Source organism: Apodemus sylvaticus, chromosome 3, assembly GCF_947179515.1.
Source record: "Apodemus sylvaticus chromosome 3, mApoSyl1.1, whole genome shotgun sequence".
Lineage (NCBI taxonomy): Eukaryota > Metazoa > Chordata > Mammalia > Rodentia > Muridae > Apodemus > Apodemus sylvaticus.
This window is the reverse complement of record NC_067474.1, coordinates 97,045,333-97,069,452: the sequence shown is the minus strand read 5'-3', so window position 1 is coordinate 97,069,452 and position 24,120 is coordinate 97,045,333. Positions and strand designations below refer to the sequence as shown.

Here is a 24,120-nt window from a genome sequence, read left to right as displayed (position 1 = left end):
AAGATGAGATTATGCTCACCTGCATTTTCAAGTTCATTACTTTGATTTTCTACACACAGTTCTAGATAAAGCCAAGGCTAAGTGACATAGACAGCCCAGTAAGATACTGTCTCTTTACATGGAGGAACTTAGAAAACCCTGATGCCATCTCTTAAGATCACAAACTGTTTGAATGATACAAAATATTTAAAAACATTTCCTCCCAAAAATTATTTTCTTTTAAAATAATCTCAGAAAGAAATCAATGCCCCATATTTTACACAGGAACAAAAGAAAACTGAAAATAGAAGACTAATTTTGAAAACGTAGTTTATTCTTGTTATTGGGGGAAAATCTTCTAAATTCTTTAAATTAAGCAATAGAATATGGAGCAGAAGATGTGAAGGTTGTTTCTTTTTTCCAGCCTGGGTAGATAGAAAACGTAAAATCACAGCTCAGATTATCTTTTCAGGAGGCTTTTCTTTCTTTTGTCAATAACTCAGTAACTGAGCACCAGATGAGCTGCCTGATTGAGAAATTTCCCAAAGTGTGAAGGCATAGCCTGTTCACAGTGTAACACTCCCTTGCAGTATAGTGCAACAGGTACAACTGAGTCAACAACAGCACCCTTCAAAAGCCTTCTTGTGTGAGGTACAGCTCGGCCTTAAAATGGTTAGAGAGCAGGCTGTCATCGGGCATCAATTCTACACTTAACCTGAGCATGAGGCACACACATTCTCCGACTGCCCATCTGCCCTCCCACATGCCACCACTGTGCTAAGACTTTTATGCATTCCATAGCCATGACAAATTGTTTTCTAACTGTAGTGCCAAATTTAGTATGCAAAAGACATGTTTGCCTCTGCCAACAAACCAATAATTCTCACTAACATCTTCAGAGTTACAGCATTTATAAAGTTGCAAAGTGGAGTAAACAAACCATCTGTTTGGCCTTTCCATATATGTCATGCTTTCTTATTAGCATATTACGATTCATTTAGTAAACAAATTTGGTGATTTCGTTCATGTCAAAGTTAGATCGGAAGCCTGAAGATGATTAACATTCCTGGGACAAGCACATTAATACATTGCTTCCTCTGCAAAGTTAAATGGCTTCTCAAGAGAATCGCCCCTTGTTGACAAGATGAGACTGTCAATTTTGTTTGCCTGCCACGTTAGGGGCCATAAGGGGATGGCAGGCTCTGAGAGAGGGGAGTCATGTAGGCAGCATAATTCACTGTGAATTGAGAAAAGAAGTCTAATTCTGATAAATGGTCGACCCCAATACATCCTACCTGTTATTACAACAGACGTGCCGTATCTGTGCAGTAAATTAGTTAATCCCCTGAAGGGTTTGGCGGGAGCTTATCTTCAAGTGAATGATTTGAATGTAGAGGGAACTGCCTGCGTGACCAGTATGGATGATTTGTTTTATGTTGAAAGGGTTTGAAATAACTGAATTTCATATTTTGTTAATTTGCAAGAATTTGCTTAGTTCTTATTTCTTGCATTAAGTATGCATTTCTTTTTGGGATTTTGAGAATTACCCACTAGAATTTTACATTGGATTTCTTCCTCTGCTAGGGGAGGATAGTCAGACTGTCTGGAGAGAGTCTTTAGTGAAAATTCTGGAACAATTACAGTTTTGTTTTGTTCTGTTTTGCTTTCAGAAAGCGGGTAGTGCTAAGATGTCATTTAACTCATTTAGGTGTAAGCACAAGATTGATTAATAAATAGTAATACACCTTGAGATGACTGCAGTAGTCAGTATTGCAGCAGCTGAGCTGGGAAGCGGATGAGAAGCAGGGCCTTTAATCTTATTTCTGTAGATTTGAAGAGTGGGTTTACATTTTTGTTTGGAAGTATTTTCCTAACTAATATTGCACTCACATCAGGCACATATACTTTCCTAGATTTGATAAAAATATCTTTTCCCACCTTCTCCCCTCTCCTCAGGTGTGTAGACAGATAATGCTTCATGTCCAGCAGTTCCATATCCATGGATTCAACCAACCACAGACAGAAAATGCTAAAGAAAAATCATGACTACACCCAACAGCATCCAACACATAGAAACTTTGTTTCATTGTCACTTTTTCCTATATATAGTACAACTATTGGTATAACATTTATATTATATAAATCATAAGTAATATAGACATGATTTAATATATGATATAGGATGTATGTCGGACCCATGGAAATACTGTTATCAGTTTATATAAGGGACTTTTGAGAATCTGTGAATTTGGGGGGGTTTATGCTGAACTAATCCTTAAATGATACAAGGGATGATCTCTCTCTCTCTCTCTCTCTCTCTCTCTCTCTCACACACACACACACACACACACACACACATATACACACAACATATTCTGTGTACATATCACTATGATCATTTTAGACTATTGAGAATATTTGGCATACATTTGTGGTAGATAACAAAGTGGAACAGGAAAATAAACACAAAAAGTAATCAATAGGGAAGCCATAATTCCATTTTAACCAAAAAAGAATTGTGTAATATTAACTCACAAAGCTTAGAATGGCACAAAACTAATTAAGAATTAAGTATTAGACATTTTATATAACATACTAAGTTTGATTCATGAATTTGTGAAAATGTTTTCTGACTGGATGTCTTAGTTACTTTTCTATTGCTGTGATAAAGCACTTATTAAAGACCCTTAATGAAACAAGGTTTTATTTACTTCAGAGTTAAGGAATAGTCAACCATGGTAGGAAAGTCAGAGCAGCAAAAGCCCAAAGCAGCTGCATGCATTGCATCTAGTCAGGAAGCAGAGACAACAGAGGCCTACCTCAGCTTACTTTCTCCTTTTTATGCAGTACAGCCTAGGGAATGGTACGCCCACTGCAGGTGAATCTTCCCACTTCAGTTATCCAGTGTAAGATAATCCCCACACACATGCTCAGAGGCCCATCTCTCAGGTGATCCTAGAACTCTCTAGATCTTAGGTTGACAGGTGAGAGTAACCATCACATCAAATGAACAACAGACAAGAAAACCACCTGTTCTTCCCCTGTATTTCAAAACCAAACTCAAACTCTGGTTTTGTTTACATTTTTGCCTGTCAGACATTGCCTTAGCTCACCTTAAGCATTTGAGCAAGAGAGAGAAATGCGAACACAGCCCAGAGCATTGCTTTCCCTGTCTTTGTGCATTTGATGCATCTTCTGTGTTCTGTGTACCAGTAAGGTTTCCTCCAAGAAACAGAAAAGTGCAGGGCATGACATTTCAGTCCAGTGACAGGACTTTCAAATAAGACATTCACCATTCAAATAAGACAGAAGTTTAGGTATTAGTGCCCTGTTCTGAATCTAAAACCTTACTACATTTAGATTTCTGTGTGTGTAAGTTTTGGCAGATTCAATGTTGAGGGCAGAAACTCAGAGAACATTTGTAACGAACTCTGTGTGTAGCCCAGGGTTGAAGAGTGTTTGGAGCCCACATTCTGTGATCGGCCTTGAACGCTATGAGAGTCTCCGTTTTCACTCTTGTCCTTACACAAACACAGGTCTCATGACCATCTTTCACACTGGGTTGGAGAAAACTTGTGCCAGACTTGTTGCCTTGCTGATTGGATACCCCCTTTTTGTCAAGGCTCCCACTGTTCTCTCATGGCTGACTTCCAATTGAGCTATATTCTTGAAAGTATGGCTAAATCTGAGACCAGTATATGAATTCTTACCTTTGTACCCATGATTCTTTGTCTCAGTCCTTAACTTTTGTATGTGTGGATAATCTCCTTCATAGCTGTATTGCTGCTTACTCAAGGAAGCAGAAGCAGCTTCTTATATTCTTCATGTTCTTAGTCTCAACTTTGACAAATTATTAGTCTTCTCTTCTTAAGATAAATGTTTGGAACACTGGATTCCTTTCTTTTTAAAAACAAGCATGTAAATCCCTAGATAACAGATCCTTGTGCTGGGGTCTTTCTGTTTACAGCAAGCTGTGGCCTCCCTCCTGTCTTTGGGCTTCTTTTCTCTCAACATCTGATTGTCAATAGTGAGTTCTTTCTGTCTTTCTTCCTTTTACCTCTTCAGTTTTGCTGATCCAATTAAACTTGTAATATTCTTCAAATGGCTATTAACCTCGGGTCTTTGAAATCTCATGAGGACAGTATTTTTTATGACAGTCAGTGGTTTGAACTGACTGATTAGAGGATCTGATAATAGGTCTTTGTTAAAGCCAAGTGCTGCCTTCTGTCTATTCTGTAGAGGGAGAACTCTAACCTGAGGAAGAGGACCAGTAGTGTCTGCGAAAGCACCTCAGTCAGCCCACTCTCCTGCTCTTGTCTTCTTCCAACCCCAGCAATACCATGTCAGTCAAAGACTCTGAAGTCCAAGGCATGGGGCTGAACCAGCAGGCTTCCCCCAGCCTATTCTCCTCGTCCCCATCCATGTGTTTTGCATATGGCATTTGGGAAGATTATTAAACAAAAATGAAATAGATTAAGAAATGAACATAAAAGAATCAATTCTCTTGAACTGTGGTTGCATAATGGAAATCGACTGCTGTGAATGAACCCATGCACTGAAGTTATGAACAGCAGAGTTAATGCACTGCCATGAGTTCATCTTTATTATTACATTACACCTGAATCAATTGATAAAGTAGCTTTTTTTTTGTAAGCGAGGGATGGCACTTAATTGAATAAAAGTCAATGTAATTATATTAGCAGAGGCCAACAGTACTGCTGACAGCGGAAAAGGGACACTGTTGCAAGGAGTGCCAGAGCTGGTCTCCACATTTCTGCACATCGTTTGGTTGACAGATATTGAGGGCTGGTACATCATCTAATTAGATTACAGGCCTCTTCTGCTGCATGTGAGAAACGAAGAGAAAAATCCCTTCCTGGTAACATATCAGTGGAGATGTGTAAATTCACAAGTCATCTTATGGCTGAGGTGTCCCTCTGGGTGATCAGTGTACCCTCTTGTCAATGTTAATCTATTCTCTCCTAGTGAGTCTGTCTTGATGCAACTTTTGTGTGTCTGGCTGCTATTTTCTCAGCAGAGAACCTAGGAAGCAGTGATTGTGGGTACATGAGCAACAGCACAGAGGTCTAGACTGCAGTCAAATGTGTGTACTTAGGAGACTAAGAAATGGTGGGGTGTGAAAAGTAATGAATGATGATAGGGTTCCAGACGCTGCCTACAGTCAGCAGATTGTCTTATCAATAGAGGAGTGATCCACATTTTAACTATCTCCACGTTCCTTCTTGTTAATCCCTGGTGGTGTGTGTCTCCCCCACGTGTCATCATAAAACCTTCATGGTAGGCATTTTCTGCACTCTGCTTAGCAGCAGCGTACAGTTGAGTCACCTGACACCAAGGACCAGTGGCAGACAGATGTTGGGGGAGGAGAGGGTGACTGTCAAACAGGACTGTTGTGACAACGTCTGTTTATCTACATTCATACATCCGCACACTGCATGCATCTGTTTGGAACTCATTTATGAATGATGCTGATACTGTAAATTTGGTTTTAGCTAATTTGATTTATAGTTTTTGGAATATTCAGGTGATCTAAAAAAAATCAACACAACATACAGATGATCACTTATGACAGAAAATAATTTTGTGATCAAACATTTTAAATCCCTGTTTTATTGTTTAAGTTTTTAAAAACCGGATGTCTAGAATGTGAATTTGTTTTCTCTCTCTCTTTCTCCCTCTTTCTCTCTCTTTCTCTCTCTCTCTCTGTCTCTCATTCTTGCTTTCTTTTGTGATCGATTTAGCAAAAGATTAGAAAGCTGATCTTATTGTCACAAGGTAAGCTCAGCCTTCCCAAGTGCAGTGTGGAGAGGGCAGTCCCCCTCTGCCCCCTCAACCCAGAGTGCTGATTGTCTTGTGTGGAAAGGTGGGAAGCCTCTCCCTCCTTTCTGGTCCCGGAGGCACATACCTCTCACACATCTCTAGGAAATGTTAGCTATACTTGGTCCCAATTGAAGTGACTTTTCATTATAAGTAGGAGGTCTCCTGAACTTAACACTGGCCATTCAGTCCTTTCTACTGTCCCAATTAACTTCTCTAAGATACACAGCTTCCCCTGCTGGGAAATTGTATTGCCTGTTTCTATATCACTTTATGTTTTGGAGGGTAACTTTGATCTTAGGGACTTGGCAAACGTCTGAGTTTGCAGGTGAAGAGAGGTATATGCCCAAGGGCACTTTAAAAGTCAACGGGGGATGGAAATACAAAGGCAATGTTTTCAGATAAACAGTGACATGGGCTTTTCAGGTAAAGTCCCTGTAGATGCAGTGGGAATGAATCTCACTCTTTTAAACACAAGCAAAGCTTTCAGTAAGGTTTTGCTTGTCAAAGTAGGGGTTCAGTTTGTCAAATAAAGGGAATATATGTCATTGTGCTTGATTTTTTTTTTAACTTACTGTGTGTTAATTTTATCCTTTTGGATTTTTTATGGGGGGAGGTAGGGATTGTATATTCTAGAAAATAATTTATCAGCTTATGTTTTAGAGAATTAAACCTTGAAGTAGCATAATTTTATGAAGTCAGTTCAATACTATAAAATGTAGTAACCTTTAAAACAAAATAAATGTATTTTGCTATTAGATTTGACTGGGATTCCAAGTAGGTTTGAGAAAGGACCTCTTAACTATTTGAAGTCACTAATTGCTGAAACTTTCTTTTTTTCTTAAACGTAAAACATGAGATACAGGAGAGTGAGGAGGGAATTTTTTTAAGTTAAATATAAATTACATAGACCATTCACCTTTTGAAAGTGCTCATCTTTTTACACAGTATTTGCTGCACCAGAAACATTTTATTGGCTGTTATTTTCCGATTTTAAGTACATTTAGACTATTCCATTTAGACAAGGAGAGAATTTCCATTCTCTTCCCCTGCTTCGGGTTTATTCTCCTGCACTTATTTAATGTATAAGCTGTCTGCTACAAGGTCCTCTGTGGCTGACGCACTAAAGGAACAGCCATTGAGAAAAGAGTGCCAGGGTTTGCCTTCCCCCTGCGCTTGAAGAGCTTATTCATAAAAATGACATGAATGGAAAGTCCCCCTTTGCACCTCCCACCTGCACTCACTCCCGGATCCCGAGGCTGGAGGGGAATGCTTGCTTTTCTAATGGTGTAATTAGGAATGAATGTGCTTATTTGGTGCTTAATGAAAGTTGAATCCATTTTAAAATGCTCTCCTTTTTCTCCCCCCTCCCCACTCCCTGTGCACCTCCCCCCTTCCCTCTTGTTTTCCTAGACACAGTGCCAACATAAACCTGCACCGTAAACTGTTGACCAAAGAACTCGATGACATGGGCCTGGACTCATCGCAGCCCTCGCTTAGCAAGGACCTCCGGGATGAATTTTTGATGAAGATCTATGGTGCCCAGCACCCTCTGGGGCTTGACGTCAGGGAAGATGCCTCCTCTCCCGCAGGGACGGAAGACTCCCACCTGAATGGGTATGGGAGAGGCGTGGCGGAGGACTACATGGTCCTTGACCTGAGTACCACCTCCAGCCTCCAGTCCAGCAGCAGTATCCATTCCTCCAGAGAGTCCGACGCAGGCAGCGATGAGGGGATTCTTCTTGATGACATCGATGGCGCCAGTGACAGTGGTGAATCCACTCACAAGGCCGAGGTCCCCACCCTCCCCGGCAGCCTTGGGGCTGAAGTTTCAGGATCTCTTCTGTTCAGCAGTTTGTCTGGGAGCAATGGTGGGATCATGTGCAACATCTGCCACAAAATGTACAGCAACAAGGGGACCCTGAGGGTCCACTACAAAACTGTGCACTTGCGAGAGATGCACAAGTGCAAAGTCCCCGGCTGCAACATGATGTTCTCCTCTGTGCGCAGCCGGAACAGGCACAGTCAGAACCCCAATCTCCACAAAAACATTCCCTTCACTTCAATAGATTAGTCCCAGAATGGACACTCCAAATGCCAGCTCTCACCAGATGGCCTCCATGTTTGAACCGCCATAGCCAGTGTGTGCTTCCAGAGTGGGGCACATATGTGTGTGCACATGTGTATGCCTCTGTGTCTACACTTGTGCACACACATACTTTCTTTTCTTTAGATAAAAATGATAAATACTAGGTGCTTTTGAATTTTGTTTCTTTTTCCTTTATAGTTTTTGGAGAGGGTGGATCTTTTACTTGGGGTAAAAACAGAGTGCCCTTTTCAGCACCCACATAGACAAAACCACAACACAACACACAAACTGTGCAACTAACCCCAATTTTGATAGAATAATTCTTGGTCTTCTCCAAAGAGACATTTTGTTGTACCTATGACTGTTGCCTGCAAAAATAATAATAAATAAATAAATAAATAAATAAATAAATAAAAGGGAAAAAAGAGAGAAAAGAAACAAAAAGGAACTTCTTATAGTTGTCTTTTGTGAACTTTGAGGTTTTGAGAGAATCTTTAATTAAAGCATGGCAGATTCACCTGTAAATACTTAGCCTTGAGAGGCCAATGATGTAAAACAATTGTATTGATGGTTGTTTAACTCTTCTTTAATTTTGGCAGTTACATCCAGCTGTTAGATATGCAGGAAATAAATAGTTTGCTGGCTAGTTCTATTCATTTTTGTTAGCATTAATGCACATTTTCTTTAAAACAAAAACAAAAAAAAAACAAAACATGGTCTTGTTTTTACTACCTGTTAGATATAGTGGTAAAGATGTGCTAGCATGCCTTCCAGCACAGATCTGATTTTTTAAAATGTCCTGTACTAGTACAGAAATCCAGTCATGCACTTTGTCCATACACTACAAGGGGATGTGAAATACCATTGCTTCCTTTTACCCATAAACTATTGCCATACTTCAGTGAGTATCTTTCTTTTAAAAACACCCCGCTTGTATAAAAATGGTCTGGTCAGTAAAGGGCACAAATGCCAAGCAAAGAAGTATTACTGTTAACACAAAACTGCCAACTTTGCACAAGTTTTCAGAAAACAAAAATACAATTAGTCACTCAACATAACCACATGCCAACTTTTTGGCCACCAGAAAACCGCTTACACACACACACACACACACTTGGCAGAATGTCATTAGAATCAACATTGCATCCTTCCTCTCTACACGTTGAATCTCAGAAAACAAAATACCGCGGTGTGAAAGAGCCAAGTGTCTTTTCTGTAGAGGCAGGGTGATATCTCAGGCCATGGTAGGTAGCACAGATTACTCACTGAAGGAACAAAGCTGTACCCAGTAAGAGACTGAACACTCACTTCTAAGGCCCTGACCCTTAACCTTTGAAAAGAAAGAAAGTCCAAGCTGGTTGGTCTGCTGTTTGTCCCAAATTCTGCAGTAGCACTGCAAGTCAGTCTTCAGTAGCACTGCAAGTCAGGCCTGCTTAATAGACGAAATCAAAGGTCCCCGGCAGGCAGCTCTTTGCGGAAGCTCTGAACTTGAAATAGGCAGCACTCTTCTCCAGGTGGCAGGAGAGAGGAAGACAGGGTCTCCCTGAGTAGTGTTTTGTGTTGTCAGAGAAATGAAAGCAAGCCTGACACCAAGGAGCATGAGATCCGGGTGGGGTTGGGGGGAGACTGCTCTAAACCTTTTTGTTTTATTTCTGATGTTTACACATGTTGCCTGAGCTGGTTAACCACATCGGCAGCCTCGGCTCCAACAGCATATTGACCAAATGAGGATATTTACTCAACTTCATATGTAGCCAGAACTGCCGGGTTGTGCTGTTTTTTTTTTTTTTTAATTGACTTTTTTTTTCCTTTGGGGCAGGAAGCAGCAGGGGTAAACACTAATATTTTGTCAACTTACATAATAGAAAGAGAATGTATTTCTTTTCTTCATTTCATGGCCTCAAACATTTCTCCCATCATTGTAAAACTTAGAAATGCCCTTTGTTTCAATTTTTCATATCATTTCCATTTTTCATGTTTTGTAATTTTTTTCCCTGTGTTCACATCAGCATTCACTTCCGTTACATTTGCCAAAGGAAGCTGTCGGTATGTTACTGTTGTTATTCTTGTGCGACTTATTGTACCTCACAGTATTTATTTGTTTTTCCAAAATTAAGGATCATTGATTTGGGGGTTCCGGACTTTTTTTTTATTTTTTAGAATTTCTGAGCAGTAGACTGTTAGAGACAAGCTAAGTGATCCTAAAGCTTTATCTTTGTCTCCTTCTGAAGATCCCACGGGCTCTGCTTGCTTCGTCAAGTACCCCACCTTGAGGGAAGTCCAAAAGCATTTACAGGACAGAAGAAACCATCACACACAATGTCTGTAAATGCCAAATGTTTACGGAGAAAGCTGAGGAATTAGTAGTAACTGCTTCTGTCTCCTTGTCCCTTTGATTTTCCCAAACCTTAGTTGCTTTGCTTTGTTGTCATGTTAAACGGAACGAACGTGTCACTTCATTTTATAACATACAAGACTCTGTACAGTATGTTTGTGAAAGATTGAACTAGAATAATGAACATTTGTTTGCAAACATTCAGCCCTCTTAGCGTTCTGTATATCGCGCTGTTGCCTGTTACCAAGTGTTGGATTCAAAGAAGATTGAAACTCATTGTTAGAATCTCAGCAGAAATGATGGAAACTGTGTTTTGGAGTGTGTGTAGACTAAACCAACCTTGTTCTCTGAACATTAATAAGCATCTGTGTTTGAACAACTTTTAAGTGTTACATTCTTAGAGATTCATCTCTACAAAACTCAGTGTTTAGTCTGTTTAAGCGAATGCCAAGTAAAATGTTGAAGGTAATCCTGAGTGAGTCACCTAGATGTCAGAAAGTCACATCAGCTTGCAAGCCAGGCTCAGGAAAAGTATTTGTCACTTGCCACACACCTGGCTAATGTCTGTAGCTAGGTCAAAAAGGTACATGAGTAATATGATTGAAGAAGTTGTTCTTGCTAGGAAACGTGAGTGTGTGCCCGTTTGACAGAAATGTCGCTAGAAGCAGGACAGCTGGCACTTTCTAAATGTACTCTTACTAGCCACTACTTTTGTGCCTCACATTCCCAATGTTTGGATGGCCTTCTCACAACCATGTGTTCCAATATAAAGCCTATTTGCTTAAAAGGAATGGGGAAGTAGGTGGATATAGGGGATGGGATGTTAAACCTTGAGATGTACAATTGTGACCCCAATGTCTGGGTCATTCTTGGGTGTGCCTCAGTGCAGTGTGGCCACTAAACTGGTGTTTCTCCTGGACAGAGGCTCCAGGGCTTACATGCAGATGAAGGAATGGAGAGACCGCCAAGCTCTTCATCTCTGCCCATTCTGACCCGTTTATTTGTTCATAAAGTTTCCTGTCCCTAGACAGTTTCTAGCTACATCCATCCTTTTCTAGCTGACAATTATTATGAATGTAAGTCTTCAAGTAGCTTTATCCCATTTGATTGGTTTTGCCCATGTTTTATCATGAGTGCAGAAATAGGTGATATTATTTATGCATGTTCTCCAGCTGATGTTGAAGTATACTGTTTTGATCACTTTAAACTATGTTTTTGTAAATATTAGAAAAGTTGGGTTCACTTTGGGGAATATCTGCATGCTGTGGAGGGGAAGGGAGTGAGCAGGGAGGAAGACAAGTAACCTGGCTGTGAAAGGGCCGGGAAAGAGCCCCACACTCTTCTTCTGCTAGCAGCCAGTTCCATGTAGCTTAGCTCCAGTCTTAGTTCAACTGCCGGGGTCATCCTGATCCTTCTTAAGGTTTAAACATATAGACATTTTCCTTCTCAACATGACTAGCTGCTTTCTAGAAATCAGTGTCACTGACCTAGTGGTGTGACTTCTTTGGTCATGACTTTGCAGTAAGAGGAGGGAGAACTACATCTAACCAGTTAGTGTACACATTGTTCAGAAAGAGAGGGTCTGGCTCTGCGATGAATGGGCTAGCTGAGAACATGTCCGTGTCGGACTCAGGAGAAATCATACATGCCGCGTAATAAAATGGCGTCTTCCTCCACTCCATCTGTGTACTCCATAGATACAGACCAGGCACATGGATGAGAACAAGGGAGGACCCTTGACAGTTCAAACACAGACAAGCCACTGATCAGACTGAGATGGACACAGCATACCTGAGCGGCCCTTGATCGTATCTAGTCAGCCTGCATTGTGTTAAGTTGAATGACAGTAACTAGAATCCACCTGGCCTAAGACATGTAGCATCTGCTATTGTAAAGGAACAAGATGCCCGGGAGAGAGACGGGCTTCCATCTGTGACCACACCCTGTACTTCAGAGCTTTTTAAAATTATGACAAATTTAATTACTTTGCCTTTCTCCAAACTAGAAATATTTAAATTAGTGATTTTTTTCTCTTTCTCTCGCAGACTTTTGTTTTTAGCAGGAAGGATCTGAGTAAGTAAGGCAAGAAAAGTCAAAAACTAAACACTGGAGGGGCTGCAGTTCTTGTAGACGAGGCAGACCTGGCTCTGGTCCTGACTTGAGTGTAGCTGGAAGTGAAAACAGCTAATGCATTGCAAGTGTTTGTTCAGGAGAAAAATCTAAGTCAGCTCTGCCTTGTAGCGGATGCCAACGTGCATCCTCCCAACATCCTGTAGAGCTCCCTGTGACCAGGTGAGCACTGTGGGAAGACTTAACAAAATCTCAAGAAGTTCCTTAGGAGTCAGAATAGGCGAAATAGGCAGGAGTGAGGTTTTTCTATTATTTTGGAGTGAAAAATAATAGCTAGGGTTCCCTGGGACCACAAAGCCAGGGGAGTCACCGAGGGTAAAAGGCCAGGGAGCAAACCTACACTTGAGTGGTGAGAGAGATGGAGAAGACGCAAATGCTCTCTCTCCATGTGCTGGAGCATCCTAGAAAGTGTGATCACAAAACCGCGTGGACAAATGGAAAGCTGAGGCACAGAGGTAGCTAGTTTCATATTTCCCTCAGAATTTTAACATTCTTGCTCCTGGCCTTGTTAAAATATATCCGATCCATCTCAGGCTCGTGTCCACCCTTCCTGCCATTGCAAAGGGCTCGCTATAGCTATAGTGATACTGTAGCTCCTGACCCTTCCTGTCGTGAACGGCCAGGAGGCCCTGTTCATGCTCCTGCCCACACACTGAACCTCCCTCCTGTCCACTTAGCCTAGGTCCTTCCCACAATTTACACAAAGTTACTTTTACATCCCTTCTGCTATAATTGGATAATAGGTAATGTCTTTTGGGGGGTTATTTGTTAAGATTCCAAATGCCTAATAATAGGATTTAAAAATTCAGGCATTTTTACAAATACTCCAAACTGGTTGGAGCAGCGCACTACCGTTATCAAACTATCCTTATTCTTCTCCAAAGTGTTCTTGTAAATTCATTTGACCTTTATTGCAAGGAAAAAAAATCATGCAGGGCTCAGGACAAGGCTCAGTTTGTAACAAATAGTGGGCCATTACAAAGGGAAAGGCAAAAGCCAGGGCTGAGCAGCACGAAGCTTTGGTTCAATTTCACCTCATATCTTTCTAATAACGTACTTGTCACTTTATTACCTTCCAGTAATGTGAACGCTGCTGACAAGACTGTCACACTAACAGCAGACAACACCCTCTCTGCTCCAGCCCCAGTTCTCCCGGCTACTTATTGCCCTGGCCCTGAAGGGACACAAACTAATAGTGTGCTTTCCAGTTCAGCACTTGGCCATCAAATATAAAAGGATGCGTAATTGCCTGTTTATCCCTGGTGAAGGGGAAATTGAGTAGAGAGCCAGGCTTTCCCACCAGTTGCCTGCTGCACACAATCATTCACAGTCAGCCTGCCTCCTCCATCTCTCCTGCATCTTTCTGTCATCCCCTCTCTCCCCTACCTCCCCGTTTCTTTCCTCCAAGCACACAAGCACAACTACTGTGTCCTGAGGAACCTGGAGGCTGCTTCCATGTGCTCTCCCCAGCTATTAAGTGGACAGATGACTTCTTACATAGAGGGTCAGTTGGGAGTTACTGACTGTTCTCTGTTACTTTGAAGTAGTAATTCAATCCCGTATCCTTCCGTTTGGGGAGTGTTGGGTGTGGTTGTGCAATTGGAGAAAATTTCCCTGCACAAATAGGAGGAGGTTGCCTGTATTCTGTGAGGAAAGGATTAAAATACTTTTCTTCCTGGTCAAAAAGTGTGTGTGAGTGTGTGTGTGTGTGTGTGTGTGTGTGTGAGTGTGTGTGAGTGTGTGAGTGTGTGTGTGTGTGTGTGTGTGTGTGTGTGTGTGTGTGTGTGTGTGTGTTGTAAATAAATTGCTTATGAATGGTAACTGAAAAACACTGTTTGGGGAAACTTAAATCTTTGGCGTTAAACCATTTGCTAAATGTACACATGTATCTTTCAATAACAGACTCCAAATCCATATTTAACAACATGGATGAACCTTTGTTTGCCAAACTGAGCTGACAATCAGAACAAAATAAGGCTCAATTCTTTGAACTGTAGCCATTAGAACAGTGAAGATTTTAACATTTGAAAGGTAAATGCTCCATTTTAGGAATTTGGGAGCGGTACAAAGATAGTGTGTACTTTATAGATACTAGATAGATTTTGTACTTTACAAAATCAGATGACAGAGGCCTGAAGGAAGGATGGTGAAAATGTTATGTCCCAGAATACCTGGACCCAGATAATGTGTTAACTATTTCTGAGTCGAGGGCGACTTAGAAGGTGGTTCCACAGTGGCTAGTTTTGGTTCAATAAAATGAGGGCTGTAGTTGCACACCTTCTGCATGGAGCTGGGGATATCCTGATTCTTCCAACTCCTATGACAGACCCTGCTATGAGCAGTCACATTCCACATAAGGTTTTAGTCACCTGAAAGTGACACATGGAGGTATGCCTTTGTTGTAGACTTGCAAGGAAAGGAAGACAGATTTTGGGACAAGTAGCATCAGGCCAATGTTGACAATGCTGTGCTAAGTCACTTCGTGAACCAGTCTGAGGACTGAAGAGAAAAGCACTTTGAAAAAGGACTCCAGGTCTGAGTAAAGACAGTGTGTTGACTTTTATTTTTAATTTCCCTCATGTGTATTTATAATAAGCAGTTACCAAACATCTTAATAAAGTTGTAATTAAAAACTCAGTTGCCAAAATTGCACAAATTCTACAAGCTAACACTAGCCTTGTGCCCTGAACTCTGAGTGACAGGGACACATAGGATATTGTATAGTCAAAATGCTTTCTTTAGCTAAAAAAAAAAAAAAATGTTGAAGGGAAGGAAGAACAGGAAATGGTATTTTAACAGAAACAGAGAGAAGTAGATAGTATAAAGTATATTTCTTCAAGATAGAATCTAAGTGCTATACCAAGATTTTATAAGGCTTCCTGTTGCCAAATGTGATGCTGACTAGAAACACATCTAAGATGGCAAAGGCATCAATTATTCACCGGCTCTGCCCACTTCTGTTGTAGAATCCAAGGGTAGACAGGATGCTGTCCTGTGTGGGAGAGAGCTCTACTCTGCTGGCTCTGGGAAGGTTTTCAAGAAGGTGAAAACTCCAGCCCTTGTGCTGTTCTCCCACCCACCCTGCCCTGCACGGTGACCTGACCTGGCACTGTCTTTGTGGCACTAACTTTCCTGCCTCTTCTTTGCTAGGAGACAAAGCATCCCCCTACCCACTCCTGAATCAGCAGTGCAGTGGCTCGTGTAAGCCCTGATTCACAAGACACGATGCTCCTGAACTGCTGGCCAGTGTGTTGAGTTAATAGCTTCACTTGAGATGTATAAACCAAGACTGACTGTTTATTCTTTTAAGTTTGTACTGCTCTGCGTCGAGCATTTCTGCATGTCTTTGTACAGAGTCCCCCATTCTTCTCATTACCTGTCTTGATCTCCTCTGCATCTCTATGCTCACTCTTGCCTTTGCCCTCCTAATGTTACCCACTGCCCTCCAAAAAAAACAAACAAATCTTTTCTAAGGCAAGTGGGTAGAACATTCCCTCCCTTGGCCTGGTTTTGATCACTTTGGATATGTGTGTGTTCTACCCTGCCCAGGTTTACATAACACAAATTACTCAAATGAGATGTTCTAGTAGTATGTATTAACAAGATAGGTCTAGGATTCCTTGTACACGGTACACTCACTTTCCTGTGCAAACTTTGGTTCTCCTGCCTCAAGAGGAAACTTCCCTCATCCTACCAGTGCCAGTCTCAAGAGTTGTGGGAGAGCTCAGTGTAAGCCAGGGGGACAAGGAAGATTGGGAAACTGGGTAAGACTTGGGTCTGTGGGCTGTGGCAAGGTCCGTCACCTGGCTAAGAGAATATAGAATTTTTCCTCTCACTCAAACCCTCTGGTGCATCTCTAAGAACAAACACATTAGACTCAGCTTTTATATCCCAATACCAAATGGATATGGATATATTCTTTATCCATAGGAAATAAATTGAAATATCTTGAGGGAAATGAATTGTTAACCAGATATGCCCCTTTCTCACCTAGACTTTAGGGGTTTGGTCTTCTTTGTTTCCATTCTCATTTGCATAAGGTCTCTTCCACCAAGCATGTGGTAGAACCAAAATCTGTATCAGGAAAGGCAACTGCACCAAGAGATGGGACAGCTTGCATCCCCGACCTAATAATTGTGACATTGGTAGCTTCATAAATACTGTATGTATTTTAATTGAGGGTTTTGTTGTTGTTTTACTTTGTGGTTTGTTTCTATTAGTAGTCTAAGGTAATTGAAATTGTTTATTTACTATTTCCTTCGTTGTATTTTCTGTACTATAACTGTCTACAGTATGTCTTTTGCATAAAATGCATAAGGGTTTGGGGATGTAAATGGAATTTTATTCATATTTTGTCCAAATACCTCTTGTAATTTGTATCAAAATTCTTGTACAATTTTTATATTAAAGATTTATCAGTCACTGAAAGTGTCTGGCCTTTTGACCTGAAGAAACCTCGGTGAGCCCAAGTTTCCTTCCAGAGCTTACCTATGGAGTGCCATTCGCCCTATTTCTTGTTGCCCTCGGCTAACATAGAGCCAGTCTCCCATGGGGAGTGGATCATGGTATTATCAAGATTTCTCAGGAGACCACCTCATCTCCTTGTTCAGATTCTAAAGCTGGAGTGGGGCCACAAACACCTAAACCAGTCCCAATAGAGCCAGACAGACACTACCCCAAAGTTGCCTTAGAAAAGCTTGCTCTTTGGGGTGCCTCTTCTATGTTTTTCCAGGGAGGCTTTCCCCCAGAGAGCCTATATCATGCTTTTTTGAGGAGAGGAAGACAAAAGGAAGAGCTCTGGTCTTTGTGCTATAGCTTCCTGAACATTCAATTCTCCCCTGATGCCCCAACATGTACACCACAGGCATGGTGACTGTCTTAGTCAGGGTTTCTATTTCTGCACAAACATCATGACCAAGAAGCAGTTGGGGACGAAAGGGTGTATTGAGCTTACACTTCCATGCTGCTGTTCATCACTAAAGGAAGTCAGGACTGGAACTCAAGCAGATCAGGAAGCAGGAGCTGATGCAGAGGCCATGGAAGGATGTTTCTTACTGGCTTGCTTCCCCTAGCTTACTCAGCCTGCTCTCTTATAGAACCCAAAATTACCAGCCCAGGGATGGTACCACCCACAAGGGGACCTTCTCCCTTGATCACTAATTGAGAAAATGCCCCACAGTTGGATCTCATGGAGGCACCTCCCCAACTGAAACTCCTTTCTTTGTGATAACTCCAGCCTGTGTCAAGTTGACACACAAAACCAGCCAGTACAGTGACTTTACATTTCTCATGCTATATGCTTGCCTTATATTTATATTTTATATACATAGTGTATGTATGTATGTATATATATATATATACATATATATATATGTATATATATATATATACATATATATATATATATATATATATATATTCTCTCGCTAGGTTTTTTCCCCCTGCAGATTGTGCTTGTTAGAATCTAGAAATAAAATGATCAGAAGGAAATTGGTCATTTTCTGTGACACGACCTTCTCTTGTCTCACTACTGTGGGACAAAAAGAAGCTAATCGAAGTTGCTTTGTCTCCCCAGACTTTAATCTTGCCCAGCTCTATAAGCCAATCATACTTTTAAAAGCCTACTGGAGACCATGGCCAAGTCTCCCTTCAACTTGAAGGGAGACAACTCTGCTGTCTCTACCCAGAGCCAGACTGCTGATTCACCCTGCTTCCTCTGGCCTATAGGCAAGACCATAGCCGCATACACTACAACAACCCACTGGCCCACACCTCTGGGCAGGCTGCTTAAGAGCAGCCCCGGTAGCTGCCCCGCTGCAGACATGCCTGACCAATGGTCCCTCCCATGATGTGAAGAGTGCCAGCCACCACATATCGGTAGGCCTTCTTCCTTTGGTTTCCAGGCACTCAGATATATTTTGGGTAAAGGCAAAGAAATGAAAGGTTCAGTGACTTGGAGGAAAGCAGCCACCTCTGAGACATGTGGTTATGAATGTCCCTGATGTGTTAATGCACTCCCGCAGGGAATCCAGGCATAATTATGATCTCTTCATCTGTCATAACACGTCTGTAATTGGCAAGAATTCTCCCTCACACAGTTCCTTCTCTTTAAGGAAAAAAAAGGCCCTTTTAAAATGTTTTTAAACGATGAGACGCCTTCTGGTTAGTGAAAAGGTACCCATGAAGATGGTCCTGGCACAAAGCTTATCAAAACAACCCGGGGCATGGCAGCACTGTCCGGAGCCATGGTGAGCCTGCTCCCTGCTGGTTCTCTCTGTGCTCATTGACAAAGGGGCAGCAGATTAAGTGCTGCTAATTTAATAAATGCTGAGGGTGAAGCTGATCTATCAGTGGGGACAAGAAAGGACCACAGTGACCAGGCTTTGGGAGGGGCTGCTGAGAATATCGAATTGCCTGAAGTGATACTGGGGGAACGTGCTATCGATCCTCGGCAAGGCACAGTTATTTTTAGTCACCTGATTCGTGGACACCCAGTCATTACCCATATTCATCAGAGATGTATAATGAACAGAGGTATTGATTAGGAGGGGTGCTGGAAGAGATTTCCCAACAGTGCTAGTTCACATTGATAGGTCTCCAATGGGAATAAAGGCTACACGGCCCAGAAACATAACTTATGGTGTTCTAGGTCCTTCCATTGATTTTATTTGTGTGGGAGGGCAGAGGCGGGGGAGTCAGCCTTGCCCACAGTGCTACTGTCTTGACCTTCGTCTGAAGGCTTCCTTGGGAAGAAAGGAGGTAAAAAGCCCAGCTCCACAAGCATGCAGCCTGCCCTGAGTTCTCCAGCGCTGTCCAGGCTCACCCTTCCACCTTACTTTTTCTCATTGGCAAAAATGTGCTCAAAGCTGGGCCAGGCAGAGCATCAAAGCCACCAGACAAAGCTCAACATATGGCCTGAGGAAAGGATTGAGTTAGGCTAATTGCACCAAGTAGGCATGGTAGGAACATAATGAGCCCCGGCTTTCTCATGCTGACCCCAAACCTGGCAATGTCGGTCCCTTGCAACTTCTCAAGCATTTTGCTGAGCTGCTGTTTGCAAATGCCATTTGGTTGGAGGTCTGGCGAGTGCTCTGAACTCCTACTGCTCTGTTTCAGCCTACAGGGGGTGGGGTGGTACGCAGTACAGGCCTTTCCAAGGCAACCCAAGTAACACAACCTCAGAAGCCTGGCCGGCAAGTGGCAAGCTGCTTAAGATGAGACTAGAAACCATTCAACCCAGGGAGACAACGAGGACATGTTTAAACCGAGGACAGCTGTGAAAACAACCAACCAAAGACAAATCTCAAAGGCATGGTCAGAAACCATCAATTCAGTCATCTGGCCTTCATCCCCACGGGCTGATGATTGTTATAGTAGCGCCATGTTAGCCCTCAGCAGCCAGCCAGGCAAGGGGCATGCTTTTCTCCCCCCAGTCCCCCCTCCCTTGGGCCAGGTTTGGTGGAGTTTGTCACACTGTTCTCACCAACCTGTCCTGGTCTGTCTTACCTTGGCCAGCAGCCTTCCAACTGCAGAACTGCCCCGCGCTGCGTGTGCTCGGGCCTTGTTTTTGCTCTTCCGGATCGCATGATGCTCGCTTTAATTCTGATTTGCTTCATTGCACCATCTTTCTTTCTTCCATATAAGATATTCAATAAACTTTGATTCTTTTCCAGGGTTAGCCTGTACTCAGATATTTTTCCCAAATGCAAGACCGTACAGGCAAAACAAAATTGAAAAAAAGGAAGAAAAACCATTATATATAACTTCAATCATTTTAAAACCCAGAGTTCTGTATGTTGTGTCACAACTTCATGTTTGTAGAAGGCTCCAAAAATAATGGTTATAAGCATTTGAATTTAGTGGTTCTCAGGTTTGGGGACATGTGCTGTTGAGGTGATTTTAAATTATGAGGCCACTTCCAGGTTTTTAGAGAGATTCATTTTGCAAATTAAGTGCCATTAACAACCCAAAGCACTCTCAGAATCTCCCATGTTTATTCTTTCCAGTGCTCTCCATTTCAATTTTCCTTATTTTTCCCTTAAGTGGAGAATTTTCTTCCAAATTTTCACAAACTCCTCTGCAGGCTACAAATAAGACACTTCTTGATTGTTTTCAGCTGGTGCATCAATCGCTCTTCAGCGATTCGTGGAGAGTGGCCCTGCAAGTTGTTATGCTTTCTGTTCTTTCAAAAACCACAAACCTGGGTTTGAAAACAGGCTTCTTCCTGGTGCCCTCAGCCTCCCTTCCAGAGCAGGAAAGGGAGGCTTGCTTCAGGCTCGCGGGCTTACTCATCTTCTCAAGAACACAGAGCCCTTCAGATTTCTCATCTATCTTCTATAAGCTGAGTGTGGACAGTGTGTATGTGAAATCTAGGAACCATGTCTCTCTCACGTGGGAGCTGTGTCCTAAACGCCTTGAAGATGTGATATGTCCCTTACATGGCCTTGGATGTGTAGTGATTCTTCCATTCTTCTCATTAGAGTCAGTGGGTAAGTGGGGTCTGGGAATAGGTGGAGATTTCTAGCAAGGAAATCAAGAGACACTTTATGACTTGAAGTGATATAGAGCTGAGTGTAGGTCTACACCTGTAAATCCAGCATCAGGAGGCTACTGCAGGACAATTACCAACAAGGTCAGGACAGGCCTAGGCTACAGGGTAAAATAAGGAAGGAAGGAAGGAAGGAAGGAAGGAAGGAAGGAAGGAAGGAAGGAAGGAAGGAAGGAAGGAGTTAATGAATGAATAAAGTACAATTGCCCTCCAGCAGAGGGGCTGACCTGACCCATCTTCCCAACTGAATACATCTACCCAGAAGCTGCATGTAGCATCCATTTTAGAGCTGGGAAAAAACCCCAAAATAATAACATATGAAAGAAGAGCAAAAGCCAAAGCACCTTGAGACGGCAGCAGCTGAAGATTCTTTCCCTATATTTAGTCCTCAAAAGGAATACAAATCTAACAGAGAAACATCAGGACAGGACTAGATAGACCTTCAGACGAAGCCAATGGTCACAAACTGAAGACAAGCACAGAGAGTACTCAGGGAGAAATTTGCTATCATTTTTCATTTTCCCCTTAAGTCCAACAGCAACCGAAGCCCACAAGAGCCAACACCTTATGAAAAAGGAAGCTAGGGATTCTGACAAGAATGTGGGGACTTTACAAACTACTGCCATTGTTCTTGGTTATTCTCCAGAACTTGATAGTGAAAGTTGGTTGCTAAAGACACCACAGTCCTGAGACACAGGCCATGCAGAAATCAAGCTGGTGCTGACCTGAGCGCTTCATCCTTCATGGGTGGATTTCCTAGATCTGGAAGGTGCTCTGCACACTACCAAAGGAGAAACTTAGTCATCAGTCTTACCCAGGCATGAATCCTGCAAGCTAAATACTGACTGGCAAGGCAACATGGGTTCACTGATGTGATAATGGCATAAATACTACAAGAGTACCCAACCACCTTCTGCTTATTTTTAAGACCCACATTGCAAGATGGAACCCATACCTGGCATCATTACCAAGACTAGGAACCTATAGCTAGACAAACAATAGGCCTTGGGAGTGAACCTACCACTATCATTCTGCTTTAATACAATGAACATAGTATTACACTGACTCCTCCTGACTGATTGTTATGCCCTCAGATTGATACAATACTCAACTCTCATGCAGATGATGAATGACATAGAGGTTCACAACTGGTCCTCGTGCAGAGAGTAAAAGACTGCAGACTACTCAGTCCTAAATGAGACAATCTATTCAAATTTTACCCCACCAGAGCTTGGGCACTATCCCAGAAGAGAGGGCAGAAAGATAGTAAGAGCCAGAGGAAGTGGAGGACTACAGAGAAATGATAATTTGCAGACACAACCGGCCAGTTGCACAGGCCAGCGATTGTGACACAGCATACATGAGACCCAGAAGAGCTCAGTCACACAAAGTCCTATCATGGAGATGGGAGCAATCACACCCTTAACGGGGGAGCTATTTGCAAGCTGCTAGAGAAATAAGTTTTCCTTAAAGGTGTGGTCCTGGTGGGTCAAACATGCTTCAGTGGATGACCCCAAGCCTAAGAGTATGTAGGCAATATAAATTGGTCTCAGTGGGTTAAAAAAATAAAAATAAAAATAAAAGACATAAAAAGGGACAGAAAGTGCAGCTCTGGGAAGAGATGCTGGAATGAATATCTCTGAAACACTTCATATGATATTCCCTAAGAGTTAATAAAAAATATATATGTTTTAAAAAAGAAGATGGGAGGTTAGAGTTCTGTTTGCTTCTTTATTGCCATCTGACCACTTGTGCCTGGAGATCAGAGCCATGGGAGCTAAGGGTAAGTAAGGTACCAAAGAAAGCAAGGCTAGTGATGTTCCCGAGAGCCCCGGAGAGGGAAGTTTGAAAGGTACTCCTTCAAACTCTGAATTTCTAGGCTTATGTCCAAGGTGAGTGTGTATGGAGCTGAACTTAAAAGTATACTGTGGGACGCACAAATGAGTAAGTCCCATGCTGACTACTGGGTGGTTGGGTGGAACCCAGTTAAGGCTTTAAAACTAGTGAACCAACAGTGGAAACTGGAACTTTCCACATAAGTATATATCAAACATCTGCTGAAAACATCAATAGCGTCCGGAAGCTTTCCACCAAGCTTGAAGCCTTTCTGGTTTTTATTGTTGTTTGTTTATTTGTTAGTTTTATTTTGTTTTCAGATACTTCCTCAAGTTTATTCTTAAGAAAATAGCACCAGACACTAGCAATCAGCAAATAGTGAGGAAGTGGGTGTAAAAGCAGAGACTGTGCCAAGCCTTCTGTCTTCACACTGAGAGACTGAGGCCTTTCCTTTGGGCATCTATGGGAGACTTAACTGAAGCAGGGGTGGAAACCTGGGCCTGGGCTGGAGCTGCGGTCCCTGCCTTGGTGTGGGCCTCTGTCCTTGCTTGGCAGAGCTTTCAACCCTTGTCTTGCAGCCGTGAATCTACTTCCCAAACTTGGGATAATCAGCAAAAGCAAGTTGGTGGAGCTTGCTGCTGGGAGCTGTTGGCTTCACCTGCTTGGGCTCCACGAGGGCCGCCATGGTCTCAGCGTGAGTGCACACCACCTGTATCATTCACATGCATCCTTTTCCAGGCCCTTCTGCTCTGCTTCTTGGCAAGATATATGTTCCTCAGGAACTTCAGGTTGACCCCATAGAGGATTCCTGTCTTGGTGACTGTTGTTTCTTCATGCCATTTCTGTGCCCTTTGGGGCACCTGTTTGTGTGTGGTGTGGATTTGTCTTCAAGGTAACCCTCTGCTAGACTAGATGGAGCAGGACTTGGGACCATACAGTGCACTTAAGAGGCCTGTTTGTCAAATGCCTTCTTCCCTTCCACCTCTTCCTCTCTCTTCTTCTTTTCTTAAAATACTTTTCTTAAAATTATGGTTAAATATGTGCTTAAATTTTGCTATTTTAAGTGTTTGGCTGTATTGTACAGCAATCACCATCAGTCATTTTGAGAGCTTTTGCATCTTCCTCAATGGAACTACTATCCACTAAACATGAGCTCCTCGCCATACTGTTCTTCTTTGTCTTTGTGACTTGGAATACTCTGGGTGTCTCAGAAACTAAAATTATATCCTGTGTGTCTTTCTGTGTCTGATGTATTTCACTTTCATGATGCCCTCAAGACTTGTATATATTATAGCAAATGCCTTTCTCTTAAAGCTGAATAATATTCTGTGCAAAGTATGGGCACCATTTTTGTTTATCCAACCA

At 42.2% G+C, this 24,120-nt stretch overlaps 1 protein-coding gene across 1 annotated transcript in view; it reads left to right on the top strand.

Annotated features, from left to right (window-relative positions):
- Nucleotides 1-8,244, top strand: part of Bnc2 (basonuclin 2) — a 338,948-nt gene extending 330,704 nt beyond the window's left edge. The window contains exon 7 of the mRNA XM_052176699.1: nt 7,231-8,244. Coding sequence (XP_052032659.1) covers nt 7,231-7,891 — 661 coding nt within the window. The 3' untranslated portion in view covers nt 7,892-8,244. The remainder of the gene's footprint in view (nt 1-7,230) is intronic.
- Nucleotides 8,245-24,120: the final 15,876 nt, after the last annotated feature.